Genomic DNA, 19,527 nt, shown 5'->3' on the forward strand with positions numbered 1-19,527 from the left:
ACAAACAGACCATGGGTTTCTCTGGTGGCTCAGACAGAAAAGAATCAGCCTACAATGCAGGAGACCTGGGTTCAATCCCTGAGTCAAGAAGATCCCCTGGAGAAGGGAATGGCTACCCACTCCAGTATTCTTGCCTGAAGTATTCCATGGTCAGAGGAACCTGGCAGGCTATAGTCCATGGGGTCGCAAAGATTTACACGTAACCGAGCGACTTGCACTTTCAAACAGGCCACAAAGTGAAATTCAACTTCAATGAAATAGAATTACTACAGAAATGTTAAAAGTGTGAGATAATGTGGCTATCCAAAAACATTTATTTAGCAATTAGGTAAGATTGAGAAAAAATTGCAATTCTTCAATCAATTTATTCTGTTTCTAAAAACAAAGAAATAATGTGGAAAATAAAGTAACATGCATTCTGAAAATGATCTATTTCAATCACAGTGAGAAGGAAACAAAAAGGAATAGACATTTATACTGGGCTTCCCCTTATGGGCTTGAAATTACAGAAGTTATTGCAAATGTTGTATTGTTTAATTTTCACGATATTAACCAGGTGATTTTTTAAATGAGAAACTGAACTCCATAGAGTTTAGTTTACTTGATAAGAGCTATTATGTAGAAACATAAGAATTATAATAAAATTGTGTGATCACACACTTTTCTATGGCAGGAAGAGCTAGAGTAGTCTTGACGCAGCACAAAGGAATCTAGGATCTGAAAAATGAGACTTCAGTGAAAAGAACCATAGTATTCCTGCAGGAACAAATCTGTTTAATGAGACACTGATATAGGTTATATTGTTTAGTAATTAATAGATAAAATATTTATTATTGAGACAGTTACATGCTTTACACTTAGTTGCATTCATTTTTTCACAATGATCTTGTGTATCATATAATTTTATAACAAGATTATTTTAAGAAAATAAGCATATCACTTAAATGTGCTATTCAAGTTTACACTTCTAATATATAGAGACAGGGCTTAAACTTAGACACTCTGAACACAAAACTTTAATTTTAATACATATCATGTATGATATTTTTTCCTCAATTTCTTAATGAACCTGGGCATCATGGATAAACTGAGACACAGCTCAGCACTCACTCTTTAGTGAAGGACTCCTATACTAGGTCTAATATACAAACATTGTTGAAAAGCTTTCTTTCATTTTCTCAGTCAGTGGCAGAGTAAATGAGATTGTAAAATTTGGCAAAGGTGTTACATCAATACTGCTCTTTCTTTATGGGGCATCCGTAATTTTACCATGGAGTATGGAAAATTAATTAAGATTTTCTAACACATACATGATATTGGGGAAAATATGACACAAGGGAAATTGTTCACCCTCCTAATGAATGAAGGATGTTCAAATGGAAAAAAAAAAAAAAGAGAGAGGTAGCAAGGAAAAAAGATAAGAATGTTGCAGGTAAGCACAGGTGTGTCAGATGCACCTACAGTAAGAGGCACTATAGACGAGTTAGTGTGAATGTAAGAAGACTCAACAGCTTGGTGAGCACAGAGTCATGGGGACACCACAGTTCATAGGATTGAAATATGGAACTATGTTCTGAGGAAAGGAACATGAAGAGAATTGACAAATGGGAAACCCATGGTTGGTGACATTGAGAAATAAGACAGTGTGAGCCTCATAGTCTAGGAAAACCCCAACACGATGGAGAGAAACACTCAAGGAGAGGGGTAAAATCACAGGATCTGAGAAGGAAGATGCATCAAAGGCATTATATACACAATAATGCTTTAACCCTATGACCCAATAGCCATTTTTAGGTTGATATCTTGAATAAACATTTTGACAATTTCCATTTCCACAATTTCCAAGTTTTGATGGTAACTTCATGATATCTTCACATTTTTCACCACATACCCCCAGGATCCAGGCACTTTTCTTTGACACGTCTACCTCCCAGTAATGTCTCCCTGATGTGATAACTGGGGAGCCCAGGACACCAAAATCTTCAAAATTATCATTCCAATACGCATTATAGCATTGGTCACTGGATGCATATCTCACTTGTCTCTGATCCGGAGAAATGACAACATTTTCACTCTTGGGAGAATTCAGGGTCACCTGAACTGTTGAAAAATATAGGCTTGGGTTAGGGTAATGATGTAGTTTTCTTATGACATTTTGAAAGGGATCTTTAGAATGACTTGCCTGGAAAAGTTATATGTTTGCATGTGTTGGGAGGGAAAACATGGGTCTTAAAACATGAAACCTACTAGAAAATGAAAAATTCTAAAAGATGATGAGAACAGGGTGGCTTGATTATACTGTGATGTCTCCTTACCCCAGTAGCGTTGCACATCTGTCAGCTCTGAAATGAGAAAAAAAAAAATCCACAATATTAAATATAAGCAATAGAGTCAGCCCTGAAATCTATTTTCTTCCAGATGAGGGGAATGGCCATGATGAGGTAGTAAACTGGGGAAAGACAGGATGAACCAAGCCCCCGGTCACCCCCCATAAATATGACCACATCATTAGCACATAGTGTCTGGGCTTTGCTGTCTCCATCCACACATAAAAACTAGAGCCCCCTACCCATTTTCTCTCCATCAAAGAGGCCCTCCTACACCCACTTGGGTACCATTCCTCACCATTAAACACATGCAGTGTCTGTCTCAGATCAGGAACTCGAAACACTCTCCTCTGTTCCTTGGGGAAAGATTTTGGTTTCTTCAGAGCCAAGGTTTCACTCCTAGGGAAGACAAATTTGATGCTCACAAAAGTGATTTTTTTTTTTCCCTTTAAACCACTGGTTTGCTATAGGTTCACCCTGTTTATGGGCTTGAATTGTCTTTCCTGGAGACCTTGGGAAAGAAGAGAGTGGATGCCTGATCGTGCAGCAAGAAAGAACGTGTTCATGTCTACCTTCCCAGGTACCCTCTGTGTGACCTGTATGGTCTTAAAATGTCACAAGGGGAGTTTCTTCCTTCTATAATGAAATCATTAACCCACCACACTCCACCTCCTAGGGATCATATGAAATGATATGAAGCAATGGATTTAACAAAACAAAACTTTGGTATCTAAAAAAATAGTTTGTGGAACATTCCCTGCACAGATATGTGTTTCCAGGAAGGAGTCAGAAAGTGAGGTTGCAGAATCTGGCTCCTGGGTATTTGAGACATAGCAGGTATGAGAACACTCTCTAGAGTCCCAAGATCTTCAAAGAGTGCTGTCCAATAGAGAGGCTCTCGGAATACCCTGAGATTTCATAATCACTAGGAATCATTACAAACCCTTGGAAAAGAAGACATTATGAATAATAAAGTAGTCTGACTTTCATGTGTTTGCAAAGATCTTGATGCTGCCATGTAGGTGTGCAAATGCAGACACAATGATGTTTTTTCTGAAGGATGTGACCAAGATTGATCAATAGTTTGGTCCAGGGCCAAAATATCCCTTGAGATTCAAATCTGTTTTTGGAAACCTAAGCCGAAAAACATACAATGACTTTGTCTCTTCTGGGAGCAGAAACTAAAATATAGAGTTGTCTCTAATTCTAAGTGTTTGGCAGGAAAAGAAGACTTAACCTTCATATGACAAGTCAAGCACCTACTAAATATGGGAAGCTGAGTTGCACATTGACACACAGTGTGAATTAATTTTATGAAGTCGTGGGGATCTGATACTGTATTGCCTTATTCTTAATACTGGTACTGACCCAAACTCTGCAACTTCCCACAATCAATATTCTTTAATATAGAATCCAGTCCATTATCAATGTTTATAAAACAATCTAGCCCTGATGGATGAATAGAAATTTAAAATAAGACTATCCTCCATTTTTCTGCCTTGAGCATTGTTTTATCCTAATTGGCTATCAGACAACTGTGAGGGGTTTATTTTATTTTCACAGCATAAATGGACTATCTCTGGTTTCCCACACATACCTTTTTATGATAACATTCGCATCCTAGTGAGAAAAGAGAAAACATGCGTCAAAAAGTAATAAGTCTCCCCACTTCCCAAGCTTATTCACATCCCCATCAGCCATCGATTGTGGGAATAAAAATGGTCTCAATGTGAGAGCCAAAAAGTAGAGACAAGAGTGAAGCCAGTCATTCCAGAAGACACACGCGATGTTGTCAGATTTCCCAAAAGGTAAAAGGCTTTGACCCTTGTAGAAGCATGAAGGAGACTTCTAGTGTCTGGAGATGAGACATATTTATGGGAAAACCAAAAGCTTGTAAGTTTGGTGTCCCATGAGATGATGTGAATAATTCACAGTTCTTCCATTTATTCAACAATAGTGCACAGTCATGTATTATTATTTGCCAAGCATTAAACCAGGCTTTGGAGAATCAAAGAAAATTCATAATCCTAATATTCCTCAAGCTATTTATACTGCACTTGTTGAGAGTACAAGCAAACAAATGTATTACTGTAGGTGGTTCTTTGGTCTCTCTCATCTCATTTTATACACTATAAGTGATCTCATACTCTCTTAAATCCAGCATACACACAAGTACAGTTGATTTCTAATGCCTTAGTTTTACTCAGCTTTGTCTCTTAAATGCTTGTTAATATATTCGGTTAAACATAAGCCACAGGAATCAGTAACTTAGGATGTCTAATATGTAACTTACTATTCATCAACCAGATTGTCTCCTCTCTTGTACCCCATTTTTAGCATGTTACCAATATGCATTCAGTCACTGTCCAAAAACTAGAGCATTTATCTGTACTGTAGTCTATACTGAGTCTGCTTAGTCCATGGCTTAACAGGTTTTAGCCATGTAATCTTCTTAATCATCACATAAATTATTAGTTTATTGGTTAGAATAGGTATGCACCATTTTATCTGATCTGTTTTTCATGAAGCTTTATTTCTTCCATGTCAACAAAAACAAGAGCAACCAGTGGTCTTTGATAAAAATTCTCTGTGTTAAAGCTCTTTGTGTGTATCACAAAAATTAAGTAAAATTAGAATAAGTAGAGAGAAAATAAATGATGATGGGGGGTCAATTGCAAATTTAGTCAAAGTCTAATTCTTAAGCCCAAACCTTGTCATCAGAAGCTGGCTTGTGTCTTTTGCCAATTCTATTCATTCCACCTCTACTGACTTTATTCTCAGTTTAAAGAGAAGATGAATCTCCTGATATAAACTCCAGAAGAGAACTTTCCCTTCCAGTGTAAGCAAAAGTTCAGAAGCCTACAATGATTAGTTTACACAGAATCAGGTATCCATAGTAAATCATCATTGTGTTGTTGCTGGAAAGAAATGAAGCAATGTTACAGGAAAGTTCTGTATTTACTGAAAATAAGTTAGTTTTAGTGTGAAGTAGATCATGGTAGGATAGGAAACACTGTAATCACTAGAGCAACCACAGGGGCTGAATAATTTTTTTTTAAATACAGTTAGAAAATAGGAAAGCTTAAAATTTTATACCAGGAATATTTAACACAAAAGAAGCTAGTTAAGAAGAAAGAGAAGAATGAAAACTACAGTAGCCAAATAGAAAGCAAATAGCTAAGTTTAAACACAGCTATATCAGTATTTGTATTAAAGATATCATCTTAATACCCCAATTAAAAAGTTAGAGATTGTTGCATGGGATAACAAGGAAGAATTAGTGATTGTCACTTGTAAGAGACGTATTTTAGATTTAAAGATACAAATAGGCAAAAGTAAAAAGAGAAAAACTATAGATCATGCAAGCTTTAATGATTTCAAGTTTTTATATTATTATTAGAAAAAAAATTGACTTTAAAACAATAAAAATTATGAACGAATGAGAGGATAATTTTATAATGATAAAAGGTTTAGTACATCAAAAAGATAAACCTATTACACATGTGCATATACCTAACAATAGAGCTTTAAAATTCACCAAGCAAAATTAAAAGGAAAAATGCAGAATTTAACAACAGCAATTGTAGACTTCAACTCACTCTCAATAATGAGAGAACAGTTTATATGGAAACCACCCAGTTGTAGAAGACATGGACAATACAATCCAAGAACTTGACCTGACATCTATAGATCATTTCACCCAATGAATGGAGAATATACAATCTTTTCATATTTAAATTTTTCTGGACATACAGTATCTGAGGCCATAAACAATTATCAGTGATTTTAAAAGTTTAAAGGAATAAAATATATATTCTCTGGTTACAATTGAATTAAATTTGAAATCTACAGCAGAAGTAAAATTCAAAAATCACCAAGGATTACTAATTAACAGCACATCTTCAAATATCTATGTTTTAACAAAAGGAAATTGCATAGGAAATATGAAAATAAGGTTATCTGAATAAAAACAAACACTAAATCAAAATGAATGGAAAAAAACTAAGACACTGCTGCTTATATTATTAAGATGCTCTCAAATCAGTGATCTACTAAGAAAGAAAAGTTATTAAAAAACAGCAAACACACACATACACACACATTACACATGCACACGCAAAAGTGTACAAACACACAAAGGAAAAAAAATGTGAGAGCAGAAATAAATGCATAAGAAAATTTACAAAATAAACAAAATCAATGAAACAATGCTTTTGAAAAAAAATTAATATAATTGACAAAAATAACTAAAAGGAGTAGGGAAAAAAATGAAAGAGCAAAATCTGGAATACAAAAAGGGACTTCACTCTGAGTACTATAGAAATTAAAGGACAATAAGCAATTGTTATAACTAACTTTATGTTTAGAAACCAGACAACTTAAGATAGAAAAATTCCTACAAAAATATACAATAAAGGACTAGCGGATTGCAAAAATCTAAATAATCTCAGTCCAAGTAAAAAAGACAGAAAAAAAAAATGTGTATTTTAAACTTTTCCAATAAGAAAAACCCAGAGTGAAATGGCAATGCAGGTAGATTATATGGAGTATTTAAAGATAAATAGCAGTTCTTCATAAACTGTCTTCAAAAACAGAAAAAAGGTAGACAATCTCAACACATTGAGGAAAAAAAAACTTCTTGGAATCTGAAGTGAATTTGTGATAATCTGAATCATGAAAAGGTACTCGATAAATGTTTAGCACTGGCCCACAGAAAACAGGGGCTTATGGAAAATCACTGAACACAATAAATCTTCTCTAGATGGTGAAATGTTTGCAGTGAGCTTGATAACAATAAAAATAGAACTTTCCCTTGTTGTTCCTACATTAAATAATTCAGTTATTTTAGAACCTCTGAAATAGATGCAGAGAAGGTATATTGCAGGGTCAAAGCAACCTCCGCGAGGGCATCAGAAGGATAACAGGAACATATTTCTCTCATGCCTCAGATGCTGGGGTTCCTTTCCAAGTCTTACCTGCAGCAGCTCCATTGTTGATCCCTGCAAATGGCGCTCCACATCTGAGATGAGATTGCTCACCAACAGCTTCTCTTGGACCAGATCATTCTCAGATTCTGCCAGCTCTTTGAGAATAACTCCCAACTCATCCTTCAGCTTTCTCAGTTCCTTCATCTCCTCACTGTCCAGGATTTGTCTTAGTTGTGTAAACTTTCCCTGGACATTTTGTATCTCATTTTCTATTTGAATCTTCAGGAATGAAAAAAGACAGAGAGAGGTACTTGGACCATTGGCCTGGGACTGGGAGCCAGAAATATAACTCTTCTGCTTGGGAAGTTCCCACCAGGAGTGAAAGTCTCTCAGTCATGTCTGACTCTTTGCAACCCCATGGACTAAACAGTCCATGGAATTCTCTATGCCAGAATACTGGAGTGGGTAGCCTTTCCTTTCTCCAGGGGATCTTCCCAACCTAGGGATTGAACCCAGGTCTCCAGCATTACAGGTGGATTCTTTACCAGTTGAGTATAAGGGAAACCCAAGAATATTGGAGTGGGTAGCCTATCTCTTCTCCAGGGGACCTTCCCAACCCAGGAATTGAACTGGGATCTCCTGCATTGCAGGCGAATTCTTCACCAATATGATCTATCAGAGAAGTCCACAAGGAAGTGAAATAGAAAGAGGAAAGCAATACTGGGGGTAGCTGACTTTGTTTATATATTTTTTCTCTACACCATATTTCAAAATAATGGTCCCAAGTCTGCACTGTTGAGGACAACTCAGAGCCAAATGGGATCTCTGGGTGTGGGCAGCCTTCACACATCTGTCCAGGATGGTCATGCTTCCCTCCATTACTCCTGACCCCCTCCCACCACTCTCTCCCAAAAAGTTGAACACTGAAGACAGAACCATGAGCCATTGTCAGATATCTCCCTGAGAAGACTAATAAACTTGATAAGAATGGAATATAAAATTCCCTAGCCATCCTCATCAGAGAGGCCCTCTCTATAAAACTCTCCCTCCATTATTTATGTTTATTTGTGATATGGTCACTTTTTAATACCACACCGATTACGGGAAGACTGAAGAAAAGGATGAGCCAAATGACTTAACTGTCATGGTACAAAGAAAAAGGCAGCTCCTTGTGACCAACCCAAGGTCCTGCATAGATACCTGTCTAACTTTCTCAGGAAGTGTCTCCTCATACCTTCCAAGTAGACATCTCTTCTCTGACTTTAATTTCCAACTCCTCAGCTTCCTGTTTTTTCCCCTTCAGCCTCTGCAGACATGATTGGAGCTTTTTCTGTGAGAAAAGAATCACACCAGTGTCAAGATATGGGCTTTCTCAGCATCACTATAGTGGATAAATAAGGCTGATTTTCAAAGAGAAGAGACTTTACAGAAACTGTGAAAGTGACTGGAATATGTGATTTGGAAGAAGACCTTGATGTTGAATGTGTTCTTTGAGACTCAAGATATAGGAGTCAATGCCCCCTCACCAAGAGAAGACTGGTTCTCTTTGTTCTGGAAGAAACTTGATTCTGTAAGAAAGAAAAACTTCCAGCTCAACCCACCCAGTGTCCTAGTTACCTATCACGTTCAAAAGGGTAATGAGAGCTTCTCATGGCCCCCGATGTGCATGCACCAGCACAAGGTACATGAATGTCTACTTCTGCCTAAGAGCCCATTTGTTTGCTTATACTTGGGTGGAATGCACAGAAATTTTCTTCACATATGAGAAGGTAGGTATACGAAGAAAAGAGATCACAGGCCTCAAGTCCCTGGTAGCCAGGTAATTAAAGTCCAATGCAAAGTAGAGATTTCCCTCAAGTACCATTTCCTGCTCTGTTTTTTTCTCCATTCTGGTCTCTTACCTGGTACTCTGGTGCAATCTCCTCCATGAGGAATGTGTTGTGAGCTCGGTGCTCCTGAGATCGCTCACAAAGCCAACAAATGACCTTCCCATCCTGCTCACAGAAGAGCTGGAGTTTCTCTCCATGGTGAGCACAGAGATTTCTCTCTTGCTCCACCTCTGGGCTCACCTTAACCTCTCGGAGCCTCTGCACTATATTGGCCACATGCCTGTTAGGCCGCAGGTTCCCAGGCTCAAAACTAACTCTGCACACAGGGCAGCTTCTCTTCCCCTCTTGGCCAATTATGGATTCCTTGTTGTTTGCAGTGATACAGGCTTGACAGAAGGTGTGGCCACAGTCAAGGCTCAGGGGTTCTGTCAGAAGCTCCAGGCAAATGGGGCAGGTCACCTCCTCCTGTATGTTCATCAGGATTCCTGAAGCCATGGCAGCTGCTCACCTGCTCCTTATTGTCTTGACTTCTGCCAGTTCTCTCGCTCACAGATCCCTGAATGATTGGAAAGGTTAAAAGTGTAGAGTAAGAAAAGTAGAAGTAAAATGACACTAGTTATCTAGAAATCAAGGATGACCCAAGAACAAAATATTGAAGGATAAAAAATAAAAGGTGGAGACATAAAAAAAGAGCTTCTTGACCTGGTAAAACAATTTTTTATAATAATTCTAAACATTTTATTTCCAGTTCATGTCACATGACAAATTTTATCTATCCTTATTTATGCATTGAGTGTTATTCTTCTTTACCAAAACAAAATCTAGTGAGCTTTTCTTACTAAGATCTGTGAGTGACCCACCATCTACCCTGCTTTTCCTCCTCCATGCTAAAAGCACATCCTCAATATAAAAAGCCCTAAACCACTTAATATTGGGGCTTTTATACCTGCTCTTCTCTCCTCATGGTGTATCAGTATTACTCACTCTTATATACACACACACACACACACATATATCAGAGAAGGCGATGGCACCCCACTCCAGTACTCTTGGCTGGAAAATCCCATGGACAGAGGAGCCAGGTGGGCTTCAGTCCATGGGATTGCTGAGTCGGACACGACTTAGCGACTTCACTTTTACTTCTCACTTTTATGCATTGGAGAAAGAAATGGCAACCCACTCCAGTGTTCTTGCCTGAAGAATCCCAGGGACAAGGGAGCCTGGTGGGCTGCCGTCTATGGGGTCGCAGAGTCGGACATGACTGAAGTGACTTAGCAGCAGTATATATATATATATATATATATACATATATATATATTCTGTGCTGTGCTATGCTTAGTTCCTCACTTGTGTCTGACTCTGCGACCACATGGACTGTAGCCTGCTAGGTTCCTCTGTCCATGGAGATTCTCCAAGTAAGAATACTGGAGTGAGTTACCATGACCTCCTCCAGGGAATCTTCCCAAGCCAGGAATTGAACCAGAGTCTCCTGCATTTCAGGTGGATTCTTTACCACCTGAACTTCCAAGGAAGCCTATATATATATACATATAGGCTTCTGGGTTTAGTCCCTGGGTTGGGAAGATCCTCTGGAGGAGGGCATGACAATCTATGCCATTATACTTGTCTGGAGAATCCCATGGACAGAGAAAGTTGGAAGGTGATAGTCCATAGGGTCTCAAAGAGTCTGACACAACTGAAGTGACTAAGCATGCACACACATGCACGTGTGTGTGTGTGTGTGTGTGTGTGTGTAGGCTTTCCAGGTGGCACAGTGGTAAAGAATCTGCCTGCCAATGCAGGAGATACGGGTTTGATCTTTGGGTCAGGAACATTTCTGGGGTAGGAAGTGGCAGCCCACTCCAGCTTTCTTGCCTAGAGAATCCCATGGTCAGAGGAGCCTGACAGGATAGTTCATAGAATCTGAAAGAATCGGACACAAGTGAGACTGGGCAGGCATGCATATGTATATATGTATATATACACACAGAGATACATATATATATATATATATTCTTTCTCATATTCTTTTCCCATTAAAGGTATTATAAGACATTGAATATAGTTACCTGTGCTATATAGGAAACCCTTGTTTACCCATTTTAAGTATAGTAGATTGTTTATGTTAATTCCAAACTCCTAAATTGTTTCCCTTACCCATCCCCTTTGGTAACCATAAGTTTGTTTTCTATGTCTATGAGTCTATTTCTGTTTTGTAAATAAATTCATTTGTATCATTTTCTTTAGATTCCAGATATACGTGATATCACAATATTTCACTTTCTCTTTCTGTCTTACTTCACTGGATATAATAATCTCTAGGTCCATCCATGTTGCTGCAAATGACATTATTTCATCCTTTTTTATGATTACTATTCTGTTGTATGTATTCTTTATTTATCTGTTGATGGACCTTTAGGTTGCTTCCATGTCTTGGCTATTGTAAATAGTGCTACAATGAGTATTGGGGTGGTGCATGCATCTTTTTTAATTAGAATTTAATCTGAATATATGTCTAGGAGTGGGATTATAGGATTATACAGTAACTCTATTTTATTTGTTTTAAAAAACCTCCATAATTTTTTCCATAGTGGCTGCAAAAGTTTACACTCCCACCAAGAGTCTAGAAGGATTTCTTTTCCTCTACACCCTCTCCAGCATTTATTATTGGTAGCCTTTTAAACAATGGCCATTCCGACTGAAGTATGACTCTCTCATACTTCAGTACACTCTCTCTTTACAGGTTTTTTTTGTTGAGGTCCTTTAATGGACTGGAACCTGGTGGTCCGGAGTCGACGATAAAAAAGTAAAGGAGAGAAAGAGGCTGATGTTCCTTGGTTTACTCAGAAAGCCAATAAAGCCCCTGGCACAGGGCTTGCTCTGTTCACGGAGGCCTCAGGTACCCTTTCAATGGGGTGAAGGCACAGAGCACCTTCTTGAGAGGCTCTTAGAAGCCCGTGCAGTAAAGTGAACTCAGAGTGCCTCTGCACTCCAAAGAAATAGCCTGAGAGAGAGAGAGAGAAAGAAAGACACGGGGACCAGAGCTCTGATGGAGCAAATGTTTTTTATTCAACATTGTGTAGGTATTTATACTGTCTTACAAGATAGCTATTTTCAGCAGAGATAAAATTAAAACTTACAAGTTATCAAGAAAACATGAGGTCATCCATCTGAAAGACAGAGCTGTAAATAACCACTTTTACCATATGGTTCATAAGCAGGAAGAGGGTAATTATCATTGTATAGAAAAACGAAGGAAATGCCTGGATTCCTCAGTCCCGGGAGAGGCTTGCCTTTCCTCTTAATTCCTGAATATTCAGGAATTAATAAGGAATAGAGAATTCTTGACAGATCCAAAAGAGCACACAGGAAGCCTCCTGTTAAATGCTTCCTGACATTCTTTTATCACACAGACCCTTCTGATGACTTATTATATTGTAACCCTTACCACCATTTGTTGAATATTTGCAATGATTTCCCTTATTATCACATCATAATATATGACAATAGATTTGTGTAGATAGTAAAAAAAAATCCTTTATCAGATGTGAAAATAAATATAGTAACCTACAAAAATCATATATAATCAATATACAGAATGGGAATTCAGGGTCCTAACTCACTGAGTTAGTCAAAGACAAACAGAGGTGATTTTATGGACCCAATTAATACAAGGCACTGAGGGTGTAGAAGTAAGGAGACCTAGACCAGCTAAGAGGTCCTGGGTAGTCTCAAGTATGTAAATATTGATTTCATTTTGGTCTAGAAATATGCCAACCAAAGTCATTGATAGGAGAGTAATAACATGAAAGTATGAGGATGGTGAGGAGTGAGATGGTGCAAGTAGATTCAGAGGATCCCATGAGTCAGATACATAAGAAAATAGAAGTACGGATGAAATTAATGTTGCTTTTGAGAAAAATATTCTCAAAACACTAGGCAAGATCATTCAACTAATTATTGTTGCCAAAAAATTGTGTATTGTCAATTGGACTAATACCCATACATAGAAAGTGGAGGAAACATAGGGTTTAAACTAAAATGAATGGGCTTACTATTCACTTAGAAAGTAATAGCAAATTAAAATTCAGTTATATATATATATATATACACACACATACACACACACATATACTAGGCTTCCCTAGTATCTCAGATGGTTAAGAATCTATGATCAATGTGGTAGACCCAGTTTCGATCCCTGGGCCAGGAAGATCCCCTGGAGAAGGGAATGGCAAGCCACACCAGTATCCTTGCCTGAAGAATTCCATGGACAGAGAAGCTAGGCAGGTTACAGTCCATGGGGATGCAAAAAGTCAGACACAACTGAGCAGCTAACACTTGTGTATATGTATATATATATAATATATATGTGTATATGTATATATAATATATATACACTTGTGTATGTATATATATATATATATATATATATATATATGAAAAGAGATAGAGAAAACATTACTAGGGAGACATATGTGTTGTTCAGAAATCAAAGACTGGGGCGAAATATGGAATTATCCAAAACTTCCAACTTAAAAACATAAAGATTGAACTGAAAACTGAAGAAGATGAAGGAGACATTAAAAGGGAAAGAGAAAAAGTGTGTATTAGGTGAAGGAATGATCTGTTTGTGGAAGACATATCATCTTGTATGAGTTTTAAAACGCCAGTGTGGCTGTATACAGAAGACTGCTAGTCTTGTATCACAAGAGGCTGCAGTGACATTAAATATGACACTTCCCAAATGATGTAACATTTGGGGACCCATTTCTGAGAGTCAGGAGAAGCGATCAATGTTTTCCCATCAGAGAAGAGTAAGGGCGTGACAAGCTGTGCCTTAGGTTGTGAGATGTTGAATGGACCCAGTGTGGAATTGGGAAGATCAGGCAGGATGCAGGCACAGCTGCTCAGGGGAGAGATGGTGATAGCTTGAGGGACAAGATGATGAAGGAAATTCTGGGCAGCAAGTGAGAGTGAGAGATGAGAGGAGGTAAAGGACAGAACTGGGAGTTGAATTAGATATGTGGGAAAAAGCGTTAATATCAGTCCTGAACATTTTCCTCCTGTAAAGATCATATTGCCCTTTTTTTCCCTAAGGTTTTGTTGTTGTTGTTGTTGCTGTTTTTATTGCATGTGTTTTGTGTTTCTGGGAAACCTGTTGGATTACAACAAAGTGAAAAGTCAGCAGCCTTTCATGACCACATTGTTGACAGCAAGACTAGCCTGATGTATGAAATGCATTTGGGCTAGAAAGACTTTGCATGGAATTTACATGATGATTGATGAACATACATCTCATTTTTCACAAGGGAATTGTGAGTCTTCTGTCAAATATATCTGTTTTAGGTCCCTAGAAGTTGTGCTCATGGTCATTTACAAAGAGTTCAGATCTTTACAGAACTAGGCTTATCTCACCTGTGGTGTATTCACACACATCCATCTAGTATGGTTCCTTACAAAGCTGAGATGAGAGGGATAATGTCCCTCCTGTAAGGAACATCTCTGAGAGCTCAACTAAAGCAGCTGTGCCCAATGCTATGTCCCCTGTGCTGTAACTCCCAACTAAGCTTAGCCAACCTGGCAATTTATATCATATGAGGTTGTATGGGTAGGATTGGTGATTCCGATTGGAAACCACCGCTTGTGGTCAGTCGGTGGCGGTATCGCAGAGTGGTAGCCCAGTGATGCTCATTCCTCAACCTGGACTCACTATGGCCCTGTGGCCATAGTCTAAACTCAGAGGGTCTATCATAGGTTCCAGGCAAAGGGGACAATGAAGCAATAAACAAGAAAGGGAAGCTCTCAAATGATATTCCTGTCTTAATGGTTGCCATAGTTTGATGACAAAAGAAAGATCTCCAGTGTGAGACAGCTAATAAGTCTCTGTTCACTCTGAACAAGGGAATGAAAGCTACAAAGGCTGCACAGAGTTAAATTGAGACTTACTGAAACTCTCCAGCTGTGCCATGTTCATCCTACATGAAGGATCCTGATAAAGATGAGGCTGAATCAAAGTCTACAAACCATAAATGCTGGAGAGGTGTGGAGAAAAGGGAACCCTCTTACACTGTTGGTGGACATGCAAACTAGTATACCCACTATGGAGAACAGTGTGGAGATTCCTTAAAAAACTGGAAATACAACTGCCATACGACCCAGCAATTCCACTGCTAGGCATACACGCTGCGGAAACCAGAATCGAAAGAAACACATGTACCCCAATGTTCATTGCAGCACTGTTTACAATAGCTAGGACATGGAAGCAACCTAGAATTCCACTGGCAGACGAATGGATAAGGAAGTTGTGGTACATATACACAATGGAAAGTATTCAGCTATAAAAAAGAACACATTTGAGTCTGTTCTAATGAGGTGGAGGAAACTGGAGCCTATTATTCAGAGTGAAGTATGTCAGAAAGAGAAACACTGAAACAGTATATTAACACATATATATGGAATTTAGAAAGACAGTAACAGTGACTCTATATGCAGGACAGACATCCCTCTGGATGGGATGGGGAGGCAGGTGGGAGGGGGGTCAGGGTGGGGGATACACATGTGCACCCATGGCTGATTTATGTCAATGTATGGCAAAATCCACCACAATGTTGTGAAGTAATTAGCCTCCAATTTATATATATATATAAATAAATTTTTAAAAAATGAGGCTGAAAGTGAACCAGAAATATAATCCAGCTAATGTTACAGATACTGAAAATATGCACTTTGCCCCTGGCTGCAAAGATAAGTGTCCCAGATCACTCTCTGATGAATAAAATCAGAGGTCAACATTATTCAAATCTATGACTAAAACTATTATTCAAATCTGGTGAGGGGCCTCCAGTTATACCTCAATGCATTTGAGATCCAACCAGTGCTCAGCTGCATCAAGAACCTATTGAGAAGGGAGGATCAGAACATGCATTCAGACATGGGGTGGCAGATTTATTTTCTCTGCAGAGATAAGAGCTAGCATCAAAGCAGTGATCACCACAACAGACACAGAAGAAACTAGTTCTCACAAATGAAGAATGATACCCACCACTACCTAAACAGTGACCCAATGTCTCCCCGACAAGCAGAGAGACAGATGTGGGAACATGAATCACATCTGCCTGAGAAAAACTTCAGGTGATTGCACCTTACAGGTTGGTCATCTGACATTTGAGCTCATGAGAATACAAACTCACAATATCTCAGAGGTACCAACTACAGATCAACAAAAAAGGACATAAAACTACAATAATTACGTAAAAGAACAAACAGGAAATTTATAAGCAGAACTTTCTTCTGTGACTGCAGTAAAGCTGTTTCTCTTAATGTGAAAGAGCCACAAATTCCTGATGTTAGATGGGAAAACATCATTTTTGATAATTGGAAAGTGAAATTGTGCTTTGTTTTATGTGACAGGCAGACCCCTGCTGCTGCTGCTAAGTCGCTTCAGTTGTGTCCAACTCTGTGCAACCCCATTGACGGCAGCCCACCAGGCTCCCCCGTCCCTGGGATTCTCCAGGCAAGAACACTGGAGTGGGTTGCCATTTCCTTCTCCAATGCAGGAAAGTGAAAAGTGAAAGTGAAGTCGATCAGTTGTGTCCGACTCTTAGCGACCCCATGGACTTCAGCCTACCAGGCTCCTCCATCCACGGATTTTCCAGGCAAGAGTATTGGAGTGGGGTGCCATCACCTTCTCCAGTTTTCTTCTATTATATAGTATAAACTACTTACAACACTTGCAAAATAAAACCTGAAACAGTAAAGTAACAAATCTGTTTGAAAATCATATAGTAATTACCATGACAGAGGTTCACTGTGTGAATTCAGAAGATGTTTCTAACATCTTCTGTGGCTGAGAGGGCGACAAGGAATTTGTAGCAGAAGTAATAATGTCCAAATAAGATTTGGTCAACAGAGAAGAGGTCATGGTGAGAAAAAAGATTTGACTTCTGTTTCTGTGCCTTGCGTACAGTGGGTACAGCTGTACCTTCTATAGGAAAGAAGAAGGTAGATAAACACGTGGTTCCTCTAACTTATCTTCCCTCATAAGTCTCATGATGTGGTATAAGAATACTTCTCTAACATCTTTTGCTATCCTTAGTAACAATCAAGTAACAAGTCTTTAAAACTTAAAGTTAGATGTCACTGTTACTAGAAATTAGGTGCTTCCAGATGACACTTCTGGAAGTTTTTCCCAAGTGCTCTCCTTGCCCAGTCTCTCAGCTGAGCTGCTTCTGGGTGGCACATCCCACAGAAGGAGAAGCATGAACAGGTGAGGGAATGTAAGGAAGTGCAGCATTTCCCTGTGTCTGGACAAGAGAATTCATGAGAGGCTGCAGAGCCTGCCAGAGGTCATAGCATCTGATTCCTGAGCACAGTAAAGCCTAGGGAATGAGAAATGATCCATACAGCCATGCAGAAATACTGTATTTCTACACTGATAGAAATGAAAATATCAGGATGGGAAGAAAGACCCTTCGGCCTTTGACCTGTTATTGAGGAAAGGGGCTTTCTAACTCTGAAAGACCAAAGATTCTGGCTGTTCTCAGTATGTTCGATTTGTACTTACAGAATACAAAGACTCTGTGGGTAGATTCAGCCTACAGAAATAAACAGTCCCTCCAGGGAACAAACAAAGCCTTTCTTTTCTTCCAATCACCTTTCTCCTAAGAATTCCCCTTCTCCAGACTGATCTTCAGTCAGCAGTCTCACCAGGAAGCCTGCAAGCTGGGCCTTTCCCTGTTTAGAACAGCTTGCAGACAACAAATAAAACTCACCTAAGCAGATTCCGTTTTTTTCTTGTGTATCTCTCAAATTCTGCCCTCCACAAACCGCTTAGGTATCCTCAGATATGAATGAAGAAGTTGTTATTCCTTGGAGAAGAGTAAACACATGTCTTGGACATATGTGTTCGGATTCATGTACCTCACCAGGGGCCTGAATGAAACTGAAAGTAAAATTCTAGTGGGTGGAGTTTGGGCAGGAAAGGAGGAGAGAAACTATAGGCCAGTAAGAGGCATGCACATAGGGCCTCTGGAAACTAAGGCGGCTTTTGTGCCTGCGCTTGGTGAGTCAGTGAGTGCTTCTTATTCCTATCTCAGGTCTTCTCCGAGAAGCTATTCTCAAGTCTCTTCAAAATAATCAGTCCTTTGGAAAACTTAGGCTTCCTAAGCAATGCAATTTCACACACCCACCTTGTCTTGTTTCCTAACAAAGAGCTGTCCGATGCAGGAGTAAAGTATCCCCTTTACCCCAGTGAAGACCCACACTGAGGACTCCCTTCAGACAGCAGAATTGGCTTGCTCTTTACTGGCCTGTGTCCACCAGCTGAAGTAGGGAATCTGGCGAGTCTGTCCTATTAGGTCATGTTAGAGGAAATGGCTCAACAAACCTGAATCACTCAGGTGGTCACTTAGAAAGGTGATCACAGAGTGGTCGTTCACTGATGCTGACATTCAGAAGCTGGATGCTATGTGGCAAAATGACACTTTTACTAAACAGCTTGAGAAAGAGTAAACTGTAGGAGGGTTGTTTGTTGAACAATGACATCTAATACTATTTAACATATAATCCTTAGGATCTTATAAAATGAAGCTGTAAAAGTAGTTTTGTGTGTTAACACCAACTGGTTCTTTGTGTCAGACTGTTTCTAGATGTGTCTGTGTGGGTGTCGTTTCCAGATGCGATTAGAATTAGATCTGTGGACTCAGTAAAGTAGTTTGCTTTTTCAAGGGTGAGTGAGCATCGTCATTCAATTTGTTGAGGGATCTGGAAAGAACAAACATGTGGAAGAAGGAAGAATTTGTTCTTCTTGTTCCTGCCTGCCTACTTGAGCTGAGAGGCAGCTCTTCTATTGCGTTGAGACTAGACTGTACTGTGGCCCCAAGCTTCGGACTTGGACTGAGTTACATAGATTTCCAGCTTGCAGACGGCAGGAATGGAATTTCTTAGGGTCTGTAATTATGTGAGCCAATTCCTTACATTAAAGAATCTTCAAATAAATCCTCATTATGAAAATAGATATATAAATAGATATTCTGTTTCTCTAAAGTACCTTGAATAATACAGTAAGGAAAAAATTCTGTGTTTTTCTTGGCAGAGGTGAACTATAATAAAGATAATGACCCAGATAAGCAGCAATTTCCAGACATGAGCCAAACAGTGATATTTTGCGTTTTTTTTTTTTTTTTTTTTTGATATTGAGTTGTATGAACTGTTTAAAATTTTGGATATTAACCCAGTATTATTTATCTCAGTTGCAAATTATCTCCCATTCAGTATATCTTCATTTTGTCAAATGTTTCTTTCACTGTGTAAATGCTTTTAATTCAGTCCTGTTTGTTTACTTCTGCTTTTATTCCTTTGTCTTTGGATATAAATCCAAAAATATATTGCTGTGATTTATGTGAAACAGTGTCTAATTATATTCTCTTCTATGAGCTTTAT

General features: G+C 38.7%; 1 protein-coding gene across 3 annotated transcripts; it reads right to left on the reverse strand.

The window, feature by feature from the left end:
* Positions 1–340: 340 nt before the first annotated feature.
* On the reverse strand, positions 341–18,025 carry LOC133226737 (tripartite motif-containing protein 5-like). 3 transcript variants are annotated; one of them, XM_061380608.1, is made up of 8 exons: positions 17,859–18,025; positions 9,157–9,640; positions 8,490–8,585; positions 7,304–7,534; positions 3,925–3,947; positions 2,626–2,726; positions 2,316–2,342; positions 341–2,100 (listed from the first exon to the last, which is right to left on the reverse strand). In XM_061380608.1, exons 2-8 carry the CDS (start codon positions 9,577–9,579, stop codon positions 1,505–1,507), a joined length of 1,497 nt encoding a protein of 498 aa, XP_061236592.1. In that variant the 5' UTR covers positions 9,580–9,640; positions 17,859–18,025; the 3' UTR covers positions 341–1,504. The 3 variants fall into 3 exon arrangements, with proteins under 3 accessions (XP_061236592.1, XP_061236593.1, XP_061236594.1); XM_061380609.1 differs by having other exon boundaries at positions 1,946–2,100; positions 2,248–2,342; positions 17,859–18,015; XM_061380610.1 differs by lacking the exons at positions 341–2,100; positions 2,316–2,342; positions 3,925–3,947 and having other exon boundaries at positions 2,639–2,726; positions 17,859–18,012.
* Between the last annotated feature and the right edge of the window lie 1,502 nt (positions 18,026–19,527).

Source organism: Bos javanicus, chromosome 15 (assembly GCF_032452875.1).
Source record: "Bos javanicus breed banteng chromosome 15, ARS-OSU_banteng_1.0, whole genome shotgun sequence".
NCBI lineage: Eukaryota > Metazoa > Chordata > Mammalia > Artiodactyla > Bovidae > Bos > Bos javanicus.

Excerpts from the sequence above, each read along its gene's own strand:
- LOC133226737 (XM_061380608.1), bottom strand. The coding sequence starts at position 9,579 with ATGGCTTCAGGAATCCTGATGAACATACAGGAGGAGGTGACCTGCCCC. Across the intron at positions 7,535-8,489 it reads AAGAGATGTCTACTTGGAAG|ATTCAAATAGAAAATGAGAT; the intron begins GTATGAGGAGAC and ends TCATTCCTGAAG. Across the intron at positions 2,727-3,924 it reads GCGAATGTTATCATAAAAAG|GAGTGAAACCTTGGCTCTGA; the intron begins GTATGTGTGGGA and ends TGTCTTCCCTAG.